General features: G+C 36.2%; 1 protein-coding gene across 1 annotated transcript in view; it reads right to left on the bottom strand.

The window, feature by feature from the left end:
- Nucleotides 1-20,935, bottom strand: part of CNTN6 (contactin 6) — a 226,497-nt gene that overhangs the window by 97,683 nt on the left and 107,879 nt on the right. The window contains exons 5-6 of the mRNA XM_049640894.1: nucleotides 7,665-7,868; nucleotides 5,468-5,570 (exon numbers count right to left, since the gene is read on the bottom strand). Of these exons, the coding sequence (XP_049496851.1) occupies nucleotides 5,468-5,570; nucleotides 7,665-7,868 (307 nt within the window). The remainder of the gene's footprint in view (nucleotides 1-5,467; nucleotides 5,571-7,664; nucleotides 7,869-20,935) is intronic.

Genomic DNA, 20,935 nt, shown 5'->3' with positions numbered 1-20,935 from the left:
AGTCTGCATGTACTGCTTTCCAAAAACATGTCACAAAAAACAGTAAGTATTTTAGGAACTGTCTTAGGTTCTAAAAATGAAAAACAATAAGAATAAGAGATGACATTGACCTTTCTTTCCCCCTTGTATCCACCTATTCACCTGATTTCCTCCCTCCCTCCCTGTCTTCTTTCTTCCCTTTCTCTATTTATCTCTCTTATTTACCAAAATATGTAAATCCTTGTTTAAATGAATATATAGTTGATAGCAAAAAAGCATTCACTAGTCATTTAACAAAAGTGTTTAGAAAGAGTGTTAATAAGAAATAGAACTTGGATTTCATTCCTCCCCAGATTAGCTTTGCTCAGTTTTGTGTTTATCGGACATCTTACAAAGTGTGGCATCTCAGAAAGTGAACAAGGAGATTCAAACTTACTTGTCCAAATAGTCCCTATATTTGGAAAAAAAATAACTAAACCCAAATGCGGCACGGCAATATATTCATGAAGAGATGTCAGAGAATATGATCTATAATTATCTTTCAGTAGAGTTTCTAAAAACACTTTGTAATAAACGTGCAAATATAGATTTATAATTTAAGAATCAAAGGTTTGATTTTAAACATTTTCAGTTTGTTAATTCTGCCTATCACATAATTAATTTTCAAGAGAATGTATTGTTTTTTATGTTTATTAATTTGCAAATTTTTAAAAGTTGGTGAAATATTTGAGAGATATCAAATTTTATAAGGGACCAAAAAGCATTCTCAGTATGTTTGCCCTAGTTCAACTGCAATGCAATTTGCTCTCTGAAAACTGCTGGCAAGCATATATAAAAGTTCTTTTTGATATACATATGTATAATTTTGCAAAGTATACAAAGATTTTGTCTATCTGAAGAAATGAGAAATGTATCTACACTAAAATTACACAAAGCATGTGTTTCTTATACTGGATATTTTAACACTATCACTATGACCCAGAGGATGCTTTGGACTTTCTGTTTTAACCCCAAGGACATAATCATAACATAATCAAAACATAATCTCAACATTGATTAATTTTGTCACATAAAATCTTATGGAGTATACTCCATTAAATGAATTATTTCCTTGACAATTTTCTATGAAGTGCAGTTAAGTAATCTTCATCATTTCCCATTCTTCTTAATTTTATTTCCTCTGCAACACATCTTTTATGTATAAACTTAACAATGAACGTACCATTTATCCATCAAGTTGTTTCTGGACATACACATGAGATTAAACATTTCAAGAGGGTTTTTTTTTAACCTATTATTTTTCCAACTTAAATTTTCCTGAGTCGAATACTGCTAGTACAAATTATATCAGGAAGCTTAAGTATTACCACATATTTTTAAGGTAATAAATTTTACCATATGTAGTTTCACTAGTTGTCACGTTCTAATGTATGGACTGTTTCCATCACCATGAGGTTAATTAAAGAGATGATTTCACTTATTGCTAAATCATTCCATTTGAGACTTTTTAGCAATTTATCTCATATATCCTAAGGCTTCAGTTCCCTTGTCTGGATTATTAATCTACTCCTTCCATTTACTTCCAATGTATTCTTTTAGTATGTACTCATGACTGAATCCTAAGAGTGAAGTCAAATGGTGAACTCTAAATGGGATGGTCGGGGCGCCTGGGTGGCGCAGTCGGTTAAGCGTCCGACTTCAGCCAGGTCACGATCTCGCGGTCCGTGGGTTCGAGCCCCGCGTCAGGCTCTGGGCTGATGGCTCGGAGCCTGGAGCCTGTTTCTGATTCTGTGTCTCCCTCTCTCTGACCCTCCCCTGTTCATGCTCTGTCTCTCTAAAAAAAAAAAAAACGTTGGAAAAAAAAATTTAAAAAAAAAAATTAAAAAAAAAAAATAAATGGGATGGTCAAAGTAAAGTTTCCTAACTCTGCCTTTTTTCTTTCTTCCACTCCTCCATTTCATAGCAAGCTGAGCTTGAAATTGAGTGTGGATATTTTTTGTAAACATTTTAAAATTTTATTTATTTATTTTGAGAGAGAAAAGAGGCAGCACAAGTGGGGCAGTGGCAGAGGGAGAGGGAGAGAGAGAGAATCCCAAGCAGGCTCTGTACTGCCAGCACAGAGCCCAATGTGGGGTTTGAGCTCACAAACGGCGAGATCAGGACCTGAGCTGAAACCAAGAGTCAGATGCTTAACTGACAGACCCACCCAGGCGACTCGAGTGTGTATTTTAAGCAATATTTTGAGTGCCATAAATATCTCTCTCCAAAATGCAGTCCAAGTTATAACATAACCACCCATCTGTTTCAATGCATGGCACGTGTGCAGGTGTGGGTATGGGTGTGTGTGGTAAGAGGGGAGAGAGGGAAAAAGGTGGGGCTGGGGGAGAGAGTGAGAGATAGAGAGAGACAGAAGGGAATGCGGCAAAGATTTATACTTGGTCAGTTCAGGTGAACGATATGTATGATTGAAGTGATTGTGCAGTTGTTACTCTTCCAGTATTTCTGTAGGTTTGAGTTTTTAGAAATGAAATGTAGACATAAATAAAATTAGGAAACCTGATATGTGAGCAATCCAGAGCCTTTATTAATCGACTAAGTTTTCTCCTTATTGTTGCTCTTTTCTACCCCAGAACTGACTCTGTTTGTTGCTCTCTCTTATACTGGCATTAGTATGAGACAGAAAAGGAATGAGCTGCAGTGATGAGAACTTGTGTGCCCTCTGAGATAACCTGTTTCTAGTTCCAACATACCCACTAACTCAAACACTGGTTAGACAAAAAGATAATAGAATGTGAATTTTGGGTTCAGAATAATTCAATGAACATTCACTGCCTAAGCACCAAGTTCAATGCTAAATGTTCTTTATGTGTATTATCCACTTCATACTTCAAAATAAACATAAAAGGCTGGTATCACATTAAGTCCTCTCGGATGAGTACATGTTAATTTGTGGAGCTTGAGAAGCATGTTGCTAACAGTCAGACAACTCTTGAGAAAACTGGGAATTGAATCTGTCTTCACTGGTTTCATGAGCAACTATTTTAATCATTTATTCAAAAGATTCTAAGTTCAGAACTTAAAATGAGGTGTGACTAGCTTTGAATTGCCCTTGTGTTAACAGGAGCTTAAATTGATTAGGTTATTTATCCAATTTGAGCCTCAGTTTTCTCATATATAATGAAAATATGATATACCCTGAATAATTATGAGGATTACATATAGATAGATTACATATATGTGTATACAATCTAAACTCTTACTAACAAATGTTTAACAAAGGTAATTTATTTATATGAAATTCCTGAGAACCAGCCTCAATAATTTTCAAAGTTTTTTTATGTAAGAATATATTCTTTAATTACAGGAATCCATCCATATTCCCTGATGCCAAATATGATAGAATCAGCTATAAATGAAATTTCAGTTGCTATCTTTCATTGTTTTTTTTAAGTAAATTGTCTAATTCTCAAAGTATTTTGCTGATGCTTTATGTTTTTTTATAAACTTTAATTTTGGAGAAAGCTTGAAAATGGTGAAAGTTTATCATGTCTTAAAAGGCAGGAAGACAAAAACTGTGACAGAAAGTTCCCATTTGTCCTTTTCTTATGCATGATTTAATCAGTCAATAATTATTTATTGGACACATACTGTGGAACCAATACTGTATGAAAATAAAATATGGTATTTTGAATACATGAAAAACGAGTACCTTCAGAAATTTAACTTAAAGATCTACAAAATTTCATATAGAAAGTGATGAGGGAGTGTGGGGCAAGCAGAGGGCAAAATACAGGTTGGCACTGCAGCCCCCGAGGTGGAGGATGTGTGATATTCTTCAGACACTCCTGGCTACCTGAGAACAAAGGACAAGGGTTTGGTGCCTGCCATGGTGATGTGGGAAACTAAGGCAAGTGAAAAATTAAATTCCCTTACTGCCTATAGCCCCCTGACAAGTCCTTGAGACCGGCAGAGTGACCTCCCTCTAGGACCTCAGCTGCCTCCATGATGTCACTTTGCTGGGGGCAAAAGAGACCCTTAGCTTAACATTATCCCAACCTCGAGGATCCTGTAAGTCTACTCCCTTTATCTCAACTGCCCCAAGATATACACAATCATATGCCAAGCTATGGGGCCCCTGATACACACATCTGAAGGGTGTCATGACTGAGGTTTCACTAAATGGTAATAAATGCCATTTCCCTAGCAACAGCTAGCCCCTCAAGGTCCTGGAAACCTTGCTTCCAAAATACCTTAGAGACTTACCCTGACCCCCTCCCAACCTGAGAGTATATAATGAGTTACCAGTCATGACCCCAGGGCAGCTCTTCCTGCCCATGGCTCCTGTCCCCATGTTTTAATAAATTCACCCTTTTTGCACTAAAGACATCTTCAAGAATTATTTCTTGGCTGTTGGCTACAGAACCACCCCACCATCACCCTAAAACTACATCAGAAAGGAACTTAAAAGGATTTAGTAGCCAGCATTATTTGGCTTGCTCAGTATATTTATTTAACAACAAAATGGAAACTTTAAAAAACATTTTTCAAATTTGTAATGTAAATCTCTTTTTCTAAATGTGGTGCCTGCTTTCAGAATAGACTGTATTTAGAGATGAACCTTCAAATTTGATAGTGTCACGTCTCTTATTATTCAAAATATGTTCTATAGAAAAGAAAAATCATCATTACCCGGGAGCTTGTTAGAAATGGAGAAATCAAGCCTCACCCCAGACCTACAGAACTTCAGTTTAACCATGTCGCCAGGTGATTAATTCATCTGCACACTGTTTTTAAACAGCAGATCTAGTCTAGCCATCCATCTCTTTGTGACGTGGGTACTCTTATTTACAGGCACAAGAGTGAAGTGTGCATAGTGCCTTTTGGCACAAAGAGATGTCTGCACATTTTATGCAAAATTGCAGATATTTGACTGCTTAAACACATTCCAAACCTGTTGGCTGATAAACACTCATCTGTGGAAAACAAAGTGCCTCCACTATAGGGCAAGTTGAGCTCAATTCTAATGATCTGCTATGAACAATGGCCTTTAATTAGTTTTATTTTGGAAACTTGCAGTTGCAGGTTTTTCATTAAAGAGAACTGCTGATTAATCAAGCAAGAAGACACTCCAGGCAATATATTTCTGGCTGTAGGACAAGATGGAGTGAAGGGCATGTTGAAGTTTTAGTGACTTGCTCACGGTCTTATACAAGTACACATATTCCTTTGCAAGATGCTGCCTAAATGGTACTCATTATGCTCAAAGTAGAGGAACTATCAATACATTCGGGGAGAACTGCAGGCCCACTCATTTTCAGAGTATTAGGCATGTTTGTTTAAATTCCAATCAGAAAGTTCCACTTTTGCCCAGCATTTGAAATCTATTTGGTAATTTACCTTACAGCAATGTTTGAATAACAAAAAGGTTTTTTTTTTTAAATTAAACAACCAGAAACAAAACAAAACAAAACAAAACAAAAAACCTTACTTTCCAAGGGCAAAGCATTCCAGTTTTACAGATGAATCCTTTGCAGCTTGTATAGTTTCAGGAAAACGCACTTCAATCTTTGGTTCATATTCCCCCATCACACCTGTTAAATATCAAAAGAGCTAGCAGCATTTCTGGAGAATAGAAGTTTTCTGTGAAGTAAATGCTTCATTAACCAAAATCTGATTATTTTGTCCTTCAATTAACAATATTTTTATATACTTTAATGAGTGATAGAGGGCAAAGAAACACTACATGATGCTACTTAAAGAATTAACTCATTCCCGTCTTCCTTAAATAAGAAATATCTAAAATATATCAAAGTATCAGAATACAGGCATCCCACATTTCCCTGTATTCCATATTAGAATCTTAAAAAAATGTGTCTTCCAATTAAGGAACGAATGCATCTAGAATATAAAATGTTTCTGAATTATCAAGAACATTTGTTCTCTAGAGATATCCAGATCTATCACCCCTTCACAGAACTCATGGGGCCACATCTGTTCAGGAGTAAGGAAATTTTCAGTTAACACTGTATACAGTCTCTTAATACAAAATAACAGTATTTTTGCAACAAAACCTATAAAGTAGTAACAACAGTTGAGATAAATAATGGCATAAATGCTCTTACGCCAGTTCATTAAGAATTTAATGCTAAATGGTTTTGATGTATGTACACTTATAAAAAACATCTGTTATATAGTTTTAAGTTTTTCAATAAGGAATTATGGATATGGGATAAGAATAAGACAGTAGTCAAATATATTGTACACATGCTACCTACCAGAGGTGGAACAGAAATCTATCTTTAGGCTATCCTCATTAACTTAGCTAATTTAATCACTGGCAAATCAAGATTCTTCAAAATTTTTGATCCCCCCACTTTTTTTTTCTTACTTACATACCAAACACCAGAATAATACATTCTAAAAATAAATGGTTTATTGGTGGCCAGTGTAACCACACAAAAGCTAAAACTTACAAAATATATATCAACTAAAAATACTTGATTTTTAAGACCTTGATCATTGCAAACATTTAAAGAAGCTATGGTTGAGGAGGTAGAGAGCACTAGTTACTAGTTCAGTCAACTACGTTGGTTAAATTTTCTAGGTTCTATTCTCTTGACATCTGATATTTCTTCAGGGACTACTTTTAGAAGAGGTTTGATATTTTTTATATTATACTATTAACATTAATATGGTATAATTCTTCTGATCTCTTTTTACCACAAATGCATTAAAGAGAATAGAGGGGATGGGAGTATGAAGGAATTAAGAAGGGGAGAAGCAGAAACTACAAGTAGACCAAAAAAGGAAAAACATGGTAGAATTTATATGCATATTATTGGCTTATGAGCTCTTTCTGTCGTGAACAGAGTACTCACTGAAGGGGAGATACTGTGAATAAATCTAGTGGTTGCTGAATTCTGAATTAAGACTATGCAAATATATTTGGATACTTAGTGATTATAAAAACTCTGTCATAAGAACTCCCTGTATGGAATTGGTTCCATAATTCTGTTGGCTGTTATTAGCATTATGTTCTTGCTTTTCTTAAAATGCTCAGAGAGGAGAAAAACTCTATGAGGTACTACATTTCCAGCCCAGATCTGATCATAAAATGCATCAACAGGTTTTCTAGGACTATAATTAGTACGAATCCTGTGTTTCATTCTTCTTTGGAATGCTTGTAATTAATGTTTGCTGCTTTGCTTTCCTTGGATGTGAACCTTTTTTTCCCCATTTTGCCAGCCAGGTAAATAAAGAATGAACAAAAAGACAAATATGAAAAAGAAAGAGGCATTAAAGAAAAGCTGCATCATATGCTCACTGAAAACATAGTATTCGATTAATAAGTTTGGCAGCACCCACACGTGCACACACACACGCCTACTTCTCCAAACAAACTTTTGTTTACATAAAATGTTCCTTAAGCAAAGAAAGTATCTGTTCCAATGCCAAAGAGATGGTGCAATATACTCAGAATCATGTATACTGTACCGTGTGAGTGAGTTATAGAATTTTCTACTATATTTTTATGATTTCTGATTTTCATCATGTTTGTCGATGAAACCTCCACTCACTCATGATGTGGCTCCTCTGAACCAGAGGGCAGCAGAAAGCTCTAGAGAACTCCCCAGGCTTCAAGAGTAATGGACAAAGTATATTCCCAAGAGACCTCATCATCTTACCATCAGTGCGCTGCACTAATGGGGTGGGTGGTCCTTGAACACTTCTCTGGGCTTCCTTGTTTGTTACGAAGCAAGTATAGTTGCCCACATCTGATGGTTCCACTTTGGCAATGTATAGGTTTCCTGTCTCTTGTGATACAAACCGTCTGTTGTCCTCTTGGACATATAAGGGGTTATCATTGAAAGTCCATGCATAAGATAAATCTGGAAAACAGAAAAAAAAAGTGTTATCTTTGTTGTATTCACTCTTACCTGAAACTTCTGTGTCCTCGTCTCCTTAACTGGAATAAAATTGTGCCCCTGTTTGTCTAGTTTATGACAGTTGTCCTGTTATAATTGTAATATTCCTTTATATTCAAATATATCCAAATTTGGATGATAAATTATATGGTCACCCTTCCCTTCATTAGCTTTGTTCAATTAGGAATACAATGATGGGGTATTAAGAGAATAAGTAGATGATATATATAATTTATATATATAAGTGGATTATATATATATATTTGCATATATATACACATTATATATTGTGTATATAAAAGGGATGATATATTTATGCTTTATATATATAAGTGGACGATATATATACATATTTATATATATATGATTTATATATACAAGTGGATGATATATATGATTTTTATATATAAAATGGATCATATATATATATAAGTATATATATATATATATATATGATTTCCAGAGATTAATTGATGTATATGTATATGTTAAACATACCATAAAATGCACAGATCTAAAACATTCAGTTTAGTTATTTGTAACAATTATAAACCCTATATAGCCGCCCTGCCAAAATAAAATATGGAACATTTCTATCTCTTCAGAAATTCCCTTATGTCTCCTTCTGGTCAGTCTCTACTGTAACTACTACCTAATTTTTATTGTAACTACTACCTAATTTCTATCATCATAGATTATTTCTGTCTATATTTGGATTTCATAAGAATGAAATCAAATAGAATGTACTATTTTGTGTCTGATTTCTTTTAACATATATATTTTTTTAATGTTCATCTATGTTGTGTGACTATCAGTACTCCTTTGCTTTCTATTGCTGAGTAATATTCCATTTTATAAATAGACCACAATTTGTTCAGCCACTTTCTTGTTGATGAGCATTTGGATTGTTTCCAGGTTGGGACCATTATGCATTAGGTTGAAATAAACATTCTTTTATAAGACTGCCTATTGACATTTTCATTTCTCTTGGATAGGGTCCTAGGAGTGAGACTTAAGGTAGATAGACATGTGTTTAACTTTATAAGAAACTACAAAAGAATTTTCCAAAGTTGTTGTATCAGTCAACCTCTCTACCAGAATTATATATGTAAGAGTTACAGTGTTTCACATCTATGCACAAATCACATGTCTATCTTTTTAAATTTTAGCCAGAAATCTTGGAACAAGGAAAAATATTCTCATGGATTAAGGTTTTTAAGTGTGATACTATCTGAAACCTAAGACATTGTGTATACCATGAAAACTAGGTAGAACTCAACTTATGTCTAAGGAAGTAAAGAACATAACTGGTTCAAATGCGGAGGTACTGGGGGTGAAGAAGGGAAATACACATGGTTGAAAACATCTTCACCTGCAGATGAACTTGGAAACCACACACTAGGAAATCACAGCTCATAGAACAGTTGAAGCAACTAGGGGCCTCTTGGTCAGGCAGAGGCTCTGGCCATCATTGTCATCTGCACTTTTATTAAAAACGGGTGCAGAAGCATGATACGGTAAAGCCAAAAGAGACTAATTATTTCTGATATGTTCTAGAAGTCTACCCCAGGTGGAAGCAGACCGGCTGAAACATTTTTCACTAACCTTACTGAATTTAAATTCTCTAAAGGATGAGGAGGCAAAACAGATCGATAGCTATTCTTCCCTTAAATTTCATCTACATAGAAACACTCGTGAGAAAGTGGGAGTATGGGAATCTTGCCATCTTTATCACCTCTTTCACCGAGGAAAATATATAAAGCATTAACAATACACTATCAAAGATTACAAAGCAGAGGAATGATGAGCATTGCTTGAGATGTTACACTTAGGAAACCAGACTTTAGAAAGCATAAAAAGAAGGAAGGAAGGAAAGAGGGAGGAAGAAATAAGAGCCTACAAATAGACCATTAATAGTGGGGAGGAGCCAAAGCATTAAATTCTAACAATAATTCATAAGTTATTTTAGTAAAAATGAATTCATCTATACTGACACAACTCTGATAATTCTCAGGAAGGAATAAAATATGAGAGGATATGTCAGAGAACAATCAACAAAAATGCCGCTTATGTATAGAATGTGAAAATGCAGAGAGTGGCATTAAGCCTATAAAAGTAGTATTCAGATAGAAAAAAAATCAAAGATGTATGGTTATGTGCAAAGTATGTTGTAAATCAAGATATTTAGTATTGTGTGTATGTGCATGTGTATATGTGTGTCTATATAAATTATTTAATTCAGCAACCTAGAAATGTATACGATGGTGTTCTTAGGGTAAGAGAAAGAAATACAAAAGACTTTTACTCTCTACATAATGTGTTTCTGTCATATTACAATTTTTAATTACTATATAATATTTGTACAAATTGGAAAAATAAGATGAAAATAATGTCAGGAAAGCTAAACACCAGAATGAGTTACAACTTGTAAAACAATAGATGAATAATATTTTTCATCCTTACTCTGAACCGTTCAGACTGGAGTATTATGTTTTATTCAGAGCACATTAGAATCACGAAGCAAGCTTGTTAAAATACAGATAGCTAATCCTACTCTTAGCAATTTGGTTTCATTATATCTGAGTGAAGTATCATGGAATCTGTATTTTCAACACCCTACAAATGGCTCATGTGGGTGAACTGGAATATTATGTTCAGAGCACTTCTTATTGGAAGGGGAATTAAAATTCTCAAGTATATCAAGAGACAGATAACCAACATAGCAAAGGCCAGAAATTAAGTCACAAAAGAAAATGATAAGAACTTAGATTGTTACCCTGGGAGCAGGGTGGGGAAGAATAATTGAGCTGTCTTCATAGACTGAATTGCTGCCAGGTGTATGAAGGGTTAAGTAACGCCCTTTCTCTTGATGTCCAGGAGGCAAAAATAGGACTTTGGCTGTTGGGGGTTACAGAGGGCTATACGGTCTTTAATAAAATGAAGACCATCCTAAACTTCAGGACTATAATAGCAGGTGATTTATGAGGTAACAGCTCTCTATCAAAGATGACAAAGCAGAGGAAAGATGAGCATTGCTTGAGATGTTACGAAAAAATATTTATTTTTGCAATGAATGGGAAGTTAAAGCTATGAATTGTCTACTCCACCCTCAACGTTCCTTTGATCTCTCTAAGAGTCTAATGCTTTTAGATCAAGTATGCATAAATGCAATTCACTTTTTATTTTTGAAAATATGCCTTGACATTCTTGTCCTGTTCCTGGGTATTGAATCTTCATTGCTTTTACAAGTCTCTACTGGAGTCTTTTATCATTTCATGTGGTCTCTTGCTTCTAAGTTTCTTTACTGATGTCCTTTGCTGCTTCACTTCTAAGCCTGATACTCTGTCTCCACCAAAGAGAAGATGCTCAAAGGGTTTTTGTTTGAAACTGAGAGCTATCCAGATAGTAAATTTTTCTTCAATAAAGAGAGAAGGAAAAAATGTAGTTCAGATTCCCTTGCTGTCAGTGACTCCTCATCTTTTGAACCTTTTGTGAAATAAAGACAATCTTGAGCAAATTCCCAGGGCTATGTCCCAGCTTAGGGATCTTTATTCAATGCTGATTTGGGAAGAGGAATAATCTCTAGTTCTATGAAATCCAAGGTAACCCTCTCACTTAACAGAAATTACAAGTTGCCACTAATGCCCAAGAAATCTTTGTATTCTTTACCCTATAATCTTGAGACCTGAGACTGTAATTTCCATTTCTCCCTTGGTGAATTCATTTTCACTTTGACTGCTAAAACTTTCTGATCTATCCCTGCATATGATGTATCTTTCTTCAACAGTGGAACATTTAGAAGTTGCCAGAAGGATGTGGTTCAGAAATAAACAAAATTATATAAAAAATAACGAGCACTTTTATTTCATACCTGTTTCATCAATCCATAAATTCATTTTGTGAGGCTAATTGGCTATTAATAATATGCCCATTAAATAGTACAGGGTATTGGAGCTAAAAGTATAAAAGTAATTTCCCCAAATCACATTGTTTGCAGGTGCAAGGGGTAGGACTTGAACCTAGCTCTTTCAGATGCCAAATCCCCTAGGCTATTCTTCCTTACCCTGACACTTCTTTCTAAACACCCAAGCTCTCTGCCTATCCAAGCCTACTGAGAACTAGGACACCTGTTCCTCTCTACCCATCCTCTCCCTCCATCAACAATGTCTGTCCTGTGTTCAATTTCCTCAGGATCTTACAGAATGAAATGTTAATCTGTCACTCTCAATCACTTCAACCTGTTTGTAGCTAGTACTAGTGGGGAATAGTATGCATTTTTTAAACCACTAAGAAGTAATTATTTTCTCCAAAATGGCCTCACTAGAATAGAGATTTTGAAACTTCAGGGTGCATCACAATCACGTAGAGGACTTGGTAAAACACAAATTGCTGGGTTCTATCCTCCCGGTTTCACTCTCAGTAGGTCAGGAAAGGAACCAAAGAATTTGCACTGCTAATGAATTCCCGGGAAATGCTGAGACTGGGGGCGTCTCAGAACACTACTTTGAAAACCATTAACACAGTGGTAATTCTCAATCTCTTCTGCATAATCATACTAGGAAGGGAAATGGCTCAGAGTTTGACAAAATGGTGGCCATCTTGTATATTTCTCTTTGGGCAGTACGTGGGAGCCTGGAAAAGAGGATGTTCCTCAGTTCATGGATTTGCGGCATGTCTGGGATGGAAGGGACCTAAAGATCCTCCAGCCCAACCTTCTCTTTTTACTGGTGAATGAGAAGAGGGGAATATGGCAGTAGTTCTGTAGTAGTTCTAGAATCCAGGTACCCCTTTGTGCTCCTCTGTGAATTGAAGAAGTTAAGCTGCGAGCCCTTCCAGTCACTATATTTTCCATCCCACCTTTCTCCCTTCTCCCTATGGGCCACCTATTCCCATCCACCCAAACAGCCAAGCTACCGTGGGGGCTTTTATCTACTTTGTTCCTTCATCAGCCACTGTAATGCTTAATTTGTATATTTTTAATGGGGAAAGAAAAAAAAAAACCTTACAAATTAGAAGTTTAAAATTCTTCCCATTTGGCTTTTCTTAATTAAATGTATAATTCATGAGCCACTTAAGTTGAAACCATTGAATTTTTAAATATTTTCTCCACCATCGATGACATTTATGTTATTAATGATTGTGATGCATTTTCCCTGTGATGATTCAGCAGTAACATTAGAACTGAATGATAATTGGTCCTTCCTGAAGCACTGCCTGTAGTTTCACATTGACACCATCCTCTACAACTTTATTATTAGAAATGGCAGATCTGCAGTAAGCAATTGAAGACTCTATCTGTGTTCCCTCGAGCATACAACAAACACTGTTTTCCCTAGAGCATGGTTACATTTTGACATAATTTACAGCCCTATATCTTGCACTGCAATATTTAAAACACAAACACAAGAGATCCATGCTATTGTACCCATTATATGGGATGTAATTTTTATTAGAGGAGAGGTATCTCATGTGGAAGAACAATGACACTGAGAACTTCTATTGGCTCTGTAAGATAGACTTCGAAATTGGTAGCATGTGTCTAGAAGTAGAAAATGCATGAGACGAATAAAGAATCTGAAGCATTGTTCTCAGATTTAGTGGGCAAATCTCCCCTTTGGAATAACCTGGAATGCGTGTACTTTACTGTAAACCTTGTGAAATGCTTTGGAGTTAAATGTGACTGGCTGTTGGGTGGTAAATCATGGGTATGCTAGCTCAGTGGCAAAGACCTAATCCAAGAAAAATAATTCCTTTTCTGGGTTGAAGTCATTGATACTGGTATTGAGCAAGTTTATGATGCAGCCCAGAACACTGCCCTGACACCTTTACAGCCACTCCGATTTGAGTTCCCATTTGTTCCACAGTTACTGCTTAACCACCTAGGTTTTATTAGATGCCTTTTGATTTATACACCCGTGTTCAGAATCATGGAGATAGCTGCTTTTATCATTTACAAACAACCACTAAGTAAAGGCCCTCTGAGTTCCTATTAGTGCTAGTTTCCAAAGAACTCTGGTACTGCTCATGTCCTAGAGAAGAAATGAAAACACAGCCAGTGTCTGAGTGAACTTCTGAGAAACCTCCAATTGTAAGGAAGAGGGGCAAATCATGAAGGCAAATACACAAAGACCAGACTTCCTTTTTTCTGCTCAATTCCATCCTCCATAGATGAGCTAAATACAGAAAATGTAAGTGATGGACTATTTCAGTGGTTCTCAAGCAAGGGTGATTTTGCCTGAGAGGGACTATTTGGCAATGTGTGGAGATATTTTTCCTTCTCTTTATTGGGGGAGGGAGTGCTACTGGTACCAACAGGGCACAGGCCAGGAACGTTGCTAACCATCTTCACAATACACAGAACACAGGACAATCCCTATCACAAAGAATCGTCTCATCCTTAAGTGTCAATAGTGCTGATGGTGAGAAACCCTGGGCTCTACAAATGGAAACAGGCTGTAACACAAGACTTGTGTCTGATGTCATGGAAAGTAAGATAAAACATTCTTACTGGGTATGAATAAGATTCTGAAAGTAGACAGAGGAAATGTGGTGCATAGGACTCTGGTCAGCTACATGATCTTTCTGATTCTAACATGTTACAGTAACATTATGCAAATTAATTTACCTCCCTGGGTGCTGTTTACATAATCTCCAATAGAGATAAGAGGACTTGCTATTTCCATTTATACTTTATTCAGCAGTTATCATCTATTGTGGGCTAGATTATGTCAGATCAGATTAGGCAGGAGAATAAATGCAGTAGTGTTTACACTCAACATATGTCTTCTCGGTCAAGTAAACAATTACTTCTTTAAAACAATTACTCAATTTCTAGAATGGAGACATTTTCTTTGAAAGTGTTATATGAGTTGAGGTACAGAAAATGCTGAGCTGAGTGCCCAGTGTACAGGAGGTATTCATTATCTCATCCAATCATATGCTTTAAACACTACTTACACATGGTGTTAAAAGAAAAAAAGAGAGACATAGACAATAGGTCCCAAATGGAGTCACTGGTGCTAAGTCCCACATTGGCAAACCAAATTCCAGTTTCAGCCTCTCCCAGAAATGTGACCCTTAACCAGGCAATCTGGAATTACTGGGTCACTTGTGAGGCAATCCACCTGACAGACCCTATTTGTCCTCCAGAGGAAGGTGACCTTGCCTGAAACAATTTACTTCGCTCGAGCAACTTCCTTGTTTTGCCTCTTTCTGTCTCTAAAAGTCTTTCATTTTGTACAGCTCTTCAGAGCTCCTTCCCATTTGCAAGATGGTTTGCTGCCCAATTCATAAATCATTGAATAAAGCCAATCAGATCTTTAAATTTATTCAATTACATTTAGTTTTTTAACAATGGTAACTTCTAAATTGATTTCTCCAAACCAGAGCTTTCCCCATAAACATGTAAATCCAACTGCCTACTCAAAATTTTCATTGTTCTATCTAATAGACATCTGTAAGTTAAAATGTACCCAAACAAATTCCTGATGTCTCCCATTCCAAAATCTGCTCTCCCTTTATTGGTCTCATCCCAATAAATGGCATTCCATTCTTCCAATTGTTCAGTACAAAAACTACTCCTCTCTTTCTCTTACAGTCTACATTTAATCTTCCAGGAAATTATTTTAGGTATACCCTCTGAACATATAGTGAAAGATGGTTACTTATTCATCTGTTTGTTGCTATCATCCCAGTTCAAGCCATCATTATCTCTCCCCTGAATCACTTTTAACTCCTTATATTATTGCCCCTTTATGGTCTATTCTCTAGAGAAAAATTTTTTTATGTTTATTTATTTATTTTGAGGGAGGGAGGGAGAGAGAGAAAGAGAGAAAGCGAGTGCAAGCAGGCTCTGCACTGTCAGCACAGAGCCCAATGCGGGGCTCAATCTCACAAAGTATGAGATCATGAAGTGAGCCAAAATCAAGAGTCAAATGCTTAACCAAGTGAGCCACACAAGTGCCCCAATAATAAAATTTTTAACTGGAAGTCAGATAAATTATGTCAGTCTTTTGCTCAGTACCCCACAAGGCATTCTAATCTCAGTCACAGTAAAATTCAAAGGCTCTAAAATAGCTCTAAAGTAGTGCTTATATCCTCATCTAGTCTCATGTTTGCACACTTTTCTTTCTCTATACTGGTTTTATTGCTATTCTTCTAATGTGCCAGATACAGCCCTACCACAGGCCCCTTGCACATGCTGTTCCCTCTGCCCAAAATGCCTTTTCTCGATGTCTCACTCTCTCATTCTTTTAATTCTTTTCTCAAATACAAACAAAGCCTACTGTGGCCTCACAATATACAATGGCAACACCCACCACTCCTGACCCACTTTAGTTTTCTCCCTAGCTTTTATGACCATCTGTCATATTTTTATACTTGCTTATTATAAGATTCATGAAGGGAAAGACTTTGTCACATTGTTCTCCACTATCCCTAAAATTCACTAAAATGAGTGGCTTAGGATGTACACAATAAATATTTGTTGAGTAAATAATAGTGCAATTTCAATAATGATGGCTATCACTGTCATTACTATACCAACAGGCAACTCTTGAGCCTGTCTGCCTTTTACACACTCAAGCAACCCCAAAGTAATGCTGTTGTTGCTGATTTGTCCTACTTACTAAGAAAACACCACTGTCATTTACTCCAGAAACAGAAGGGGGGAAAAAAAAACTAACTAGGTAGAAGACCATATGAAAATTTAGCACTTTTTCCTCTATGTAATTTTCCTCTTGATTCTATAACATAATTTTGAGACTTTGCTGAAAATGATCTTCCATTTATGTTGAATTGCCAACATTTTTATTGATGAAAATACAAACGCTGGGCTCAAACAGCAGTGCTATCTTCCTACCACAGACATAGATGCTCCAAACTACTGGCATAAATTCAACTGTTGTACCAACCTAAAAGTTTTATCTGAGAAGACAATGGAATATTTCCTCTAAAACAAACTTTAAGCCTATGATGTTTATGAGCCCAGGATTGAGAATTTTATATTGAGACAATAAAGGGAAAGAATGTGCTTTACTTTAGATATGATGAAACTATAATTTCACAGTGAAGGTGATCTTAATTATTTTAGACAACATGTACCATTCTTTCACTCTGTCATTTTAAAAGAAAATATCAGGGGTGCCTGGGTGGCACAGTTAAGCGTCTGACTTCGGCTCAAGTCATGAACTCACAGTTTGTGAGTTCCAGCCCTGCATTGGGCTTTTTGCTGACAGCGAGGAGCCTGAAACCTGCTTCGAATTCTGTGTCTCCCTCTCTCTCTGTACCTCCCCCACTTGTATTCTGTGTGTGTGTGTGTGTGTGTGTGTGTGTGTGTGTGTGTATGTGTCAAAAATAAATAAAAGATTAATTTTCTTTTTCTAAATAAAGAAAAAAAACTTCATGTGAAGCTGGGTTAACTCACTGCACCCATGAAGATCTACTGATGGTTTATTTTCAAAATCATCCAATACCTTTGGCTTCAAATTTTTCATCTCCATTCAAAAAGTTCAAGATAATTTTGAGTTCAGTGATGTTGCAAATGACTTATGCAGAATCTCCATTAAAGTGACAAGGCTCTTAAGCAAAAGTACATCCTTGAGGTGAGTGAAAACCCATAGTAGAAAGACTTCCCTGCAACAAAGTTCATAGTCTATCTCAAGGCTCAGTGACCCCTCCCCCAAATGAATAAGCAAAATAAATAGTGTATTGCCTCTTTTTGTCACATAAACCTGGATACAGAGAAGAGATCATAGAATCCTCTAGAGACCTAGTAAAGGAAAGGAAAAGTCTTTTTAGCTGACTAGTAAATTTTAGCTTTGCCAAGCACCAAGAGGCTAACTAGAAGACTTGTATTTTTCTTTCTTTCTTTTCTCTTTTTTTTTTTTTTTTTTTGTTTTGAGACTTGTATTTTTCTGACATGGGTATCCAAATTATGGATAATAACTATAATAGACAATAGAAGGGACTGTTGGAGATTGTGTAGAGATGAGGGAAGTCATATACTACCAGTGAGAGAGTTTAGGAGAAAGGAAAACAATGTCTAATAGGGTATAAAGTGTTTCAACCAGATAAACATTGTAGCACTCTCTGTGGTCTTCAGGCAAAAGTTTCAGAAAAATTTATATTTCTCTGTAACATTCCAGAATTATATTTTTTTAGGAAGATGGAAACGGGGGCTTAATCTGGCTCTATTGGCATAGATTCAGTCACATTCATGGAGTTTATCTGTAGTTAAGAAATAGGATTAAGGAAGCAAATATACTTCTCTCCTCAGAGTATAGGGAATGGTTCCTGTTTTGTGTCCAAATATCACATTTCTAAGAGATAAAGCAGAATGTGCCAGTTTTGTGTTCTGGCATTATTGCCTAGGTTTCTTTCTCTTTCACTATGGGTCCCTTTCCTTTCGAATAAGCTTTATCTATAAATTCTCTCTTTCTAGAAGAACAGCACACTCACAGTTACCTTTAAAATTGGGTAGGAAATATCCACAAGAAAGCCTATTCTGAAGTCAGGACTCCTTTGGTCTATATGGAAAAAAAATGGGCATCAATAAAACAGCACCTATTGAGTTTGGTTTATGCCGATTACTCTATTTCACTGAGTGATCACTAATCATTTATATGGGAAATCCATCTACACACTTTTTCCTTTTGTTTTGTTCCTGGAGCCATTTTCTTCCCCCAGGTCAATTTATAGAATTCAACCTATTTGATAATTTTTCTTAGTCTCCCATAGTTTTTGTTTTTGGCTTTTGTTTTATAAAACAAACTACAATGTATCTGATAGGCCTGCTTGTTTTTAAAAAAAATTTTTTTAATATTTATTATTGAAAGAGAGAGTCAGACAGTGAGCAGGGGAGGACCGGAGGGAGAGGGAGACACAGAATCCAAAGCAGGGTCCAGGCTCTGAGCTGTCAGCACAGAGCCCGACGTGGGGCTCAAACTCACACACCGCGAGATCATGACCTGAGTTGAAGTAGGACGCTTAACCAACTGAGCCACCCAGGCGCCCCAGGCCTGCCTTGTTTAACAAATGTTTTCCAAGTTTTTTTTTGTTTGTTTGTTTTGTTTTGTGAATACACTAGAGAAAAAAATATATATAACTCAGAATGTTCTGATAACATCACGTTTAAGATAATTTCTCCCTTATCTTGGCTAGAGAGATTTGAAATTAGAACGAATGGATGTGAGGGGTATTCTTTGCTGTTGGCTCTGAAGATGGAAGAAAACATGTGGCAAGAAGTGCAGGCATCCTCTAGAAGATGACAGTGGCCCTTGACATCTGGCCAGAAAGGAACTGGGGTAAACCTGAGTTCCACAATGGCGAGGAACCCAGTTCAGCCAACAACTTGAGTAAGCCTGGCAACCGAGCCTTCCTCAGACTTGTCAGAAAAGAATGCCATCTGGTCATGACTTTGATTTTGTCCTTGTAAGAATCTGAGTAGAGACACCAGCCACATCATCCTTTGGCTTCTGACATATAGAACTGTGAAGTAATAATTGGGTGTTGCTTGAAGCTACATATATATACACACATATATACATCCTAAACCAGAGAAAAATTACAAAGACAAAAATGTCTATGTGTAAAATTGGCTCATTTTAAACCAGCTGCCCACTAAATCAATTTGAAGGTTATCCAACCAATATGTTTCTCTACATTCTTAAAGTCTTTCTTGGCACAATTCACCTTCACAGGAAGGTGAGAAAGGAAAAGGAAGAATAAAGAATTGTTTCAAATGAGCCAGTTAAAGACACTCTTAAAACTCTTAGCAAACCTGGAGGTGTAAGAGTGTTGAAACTGATACACAATCTGAGGTTTAACCATTAACTACAGAGCTTTCTATCAAAAGGCAATTTTTTTTTTTTTGGAAGTCAGAAATTCCTCTACTAGAATCTTGTCTTCATTTACTAACTGAAAACTGATTTACTTAGTTTATCTGAGTCTTGGTTTCCTCATTCAAAAATGATTATTCTTAATGATCAGAATCCTGGGAATGAGAAAATCATGCAAAGTCCTTTTTGCTCATGATATCAAGTCAATAATTGGTAGTCATTGTTACTATTATTAATACTTTCCTCTTCTAATGAATTGATGACTCTTTTTATAGTTGGATCAAAGGGTGTCTGTCAATATTCCCCTCAGTTTTGATTGGGAGAACTATAAAGAACAGAAGAAAAGTATTCCAGCTTTTCTGCCTTTGTAGAGATGAGTAAGCATGTGCAACCCCAGGAGCTCTCAGGATGAAAATTCCTACAATAGCCGGATGAAGTCAATATTGACAAATACCTTGGAATTCTGCTAAAAACATATGATATAATCAAATTTGGTATCAGACAAATTTGTCATAACTTGCATGCAATAGCCATTAGTTATTCACTTAAAAAGGTCTTAATGGAAGGCAGTTTTTGTCTATGACTTAATCTCATGGCATTAAGCAGAGAGAACTGTTACAATAAGGGTCTTACATGCTTTAGATGATCAACACATACTTTATTTATTTATTTTTTATTTATTTATTTATTTATTTATTTATTTATTTTTTAATATATGAAATTTACTGTCAAATTGGTTTCCATACAACACCCAGTGCTCATCCCAAAAGGTGCCCTCCTCAATACCCATCACCCACCCTGCCCTCCCTCCCACCCCCCATCAACCCTCAATTTGTTCTCAGTTTTTAACAGTCTCTTATGCTTTGGCTCTCTCCCACTCTACCCTCCTTTTTTCTTTTTTTCTTCCCTCCCTCCCCTCCCCCATGGGTTTCTGTTATGTTTCTCAGGATCCACATAAGAGTGAAACCATATGGTATCTGTCTTTCTCTGTATGGCTTATTTCACTTAGCATCACACTCTCCAGTTCCATCCATGTTGCTACAAAAGGCCATATTTCATTTTTTCTCATTGCCACGTAGTATTCCATTGTGTATATAAACCACAATTTCTTTATCCATTCATCAGTTGATGGACATTTAGGCTCTTTCCATAATTTGGCTATTGTTGAGAGTGCCGCTATAAACATTGGGGTAC

The sequence above is a fragment of the Panthera uncia genome, chromosome A2 (genome assembly GCF_023721935.1).
Source record: "Panthera uncia isolate 11264 chromosome A2, Puncia_PCG_1.0, whole genome shotgun sequence".
In the NCBI taxonomy this organism is placed as follows: domain Eukaryota; kingdom Metazoa; phylum Chordata; class Mammalia; order Carnivora; family Felidae; genus Panthera; species Panthera uncia.
This window is presented reverse-complemented; position numbering and strand designations above follow the sequence as displayed.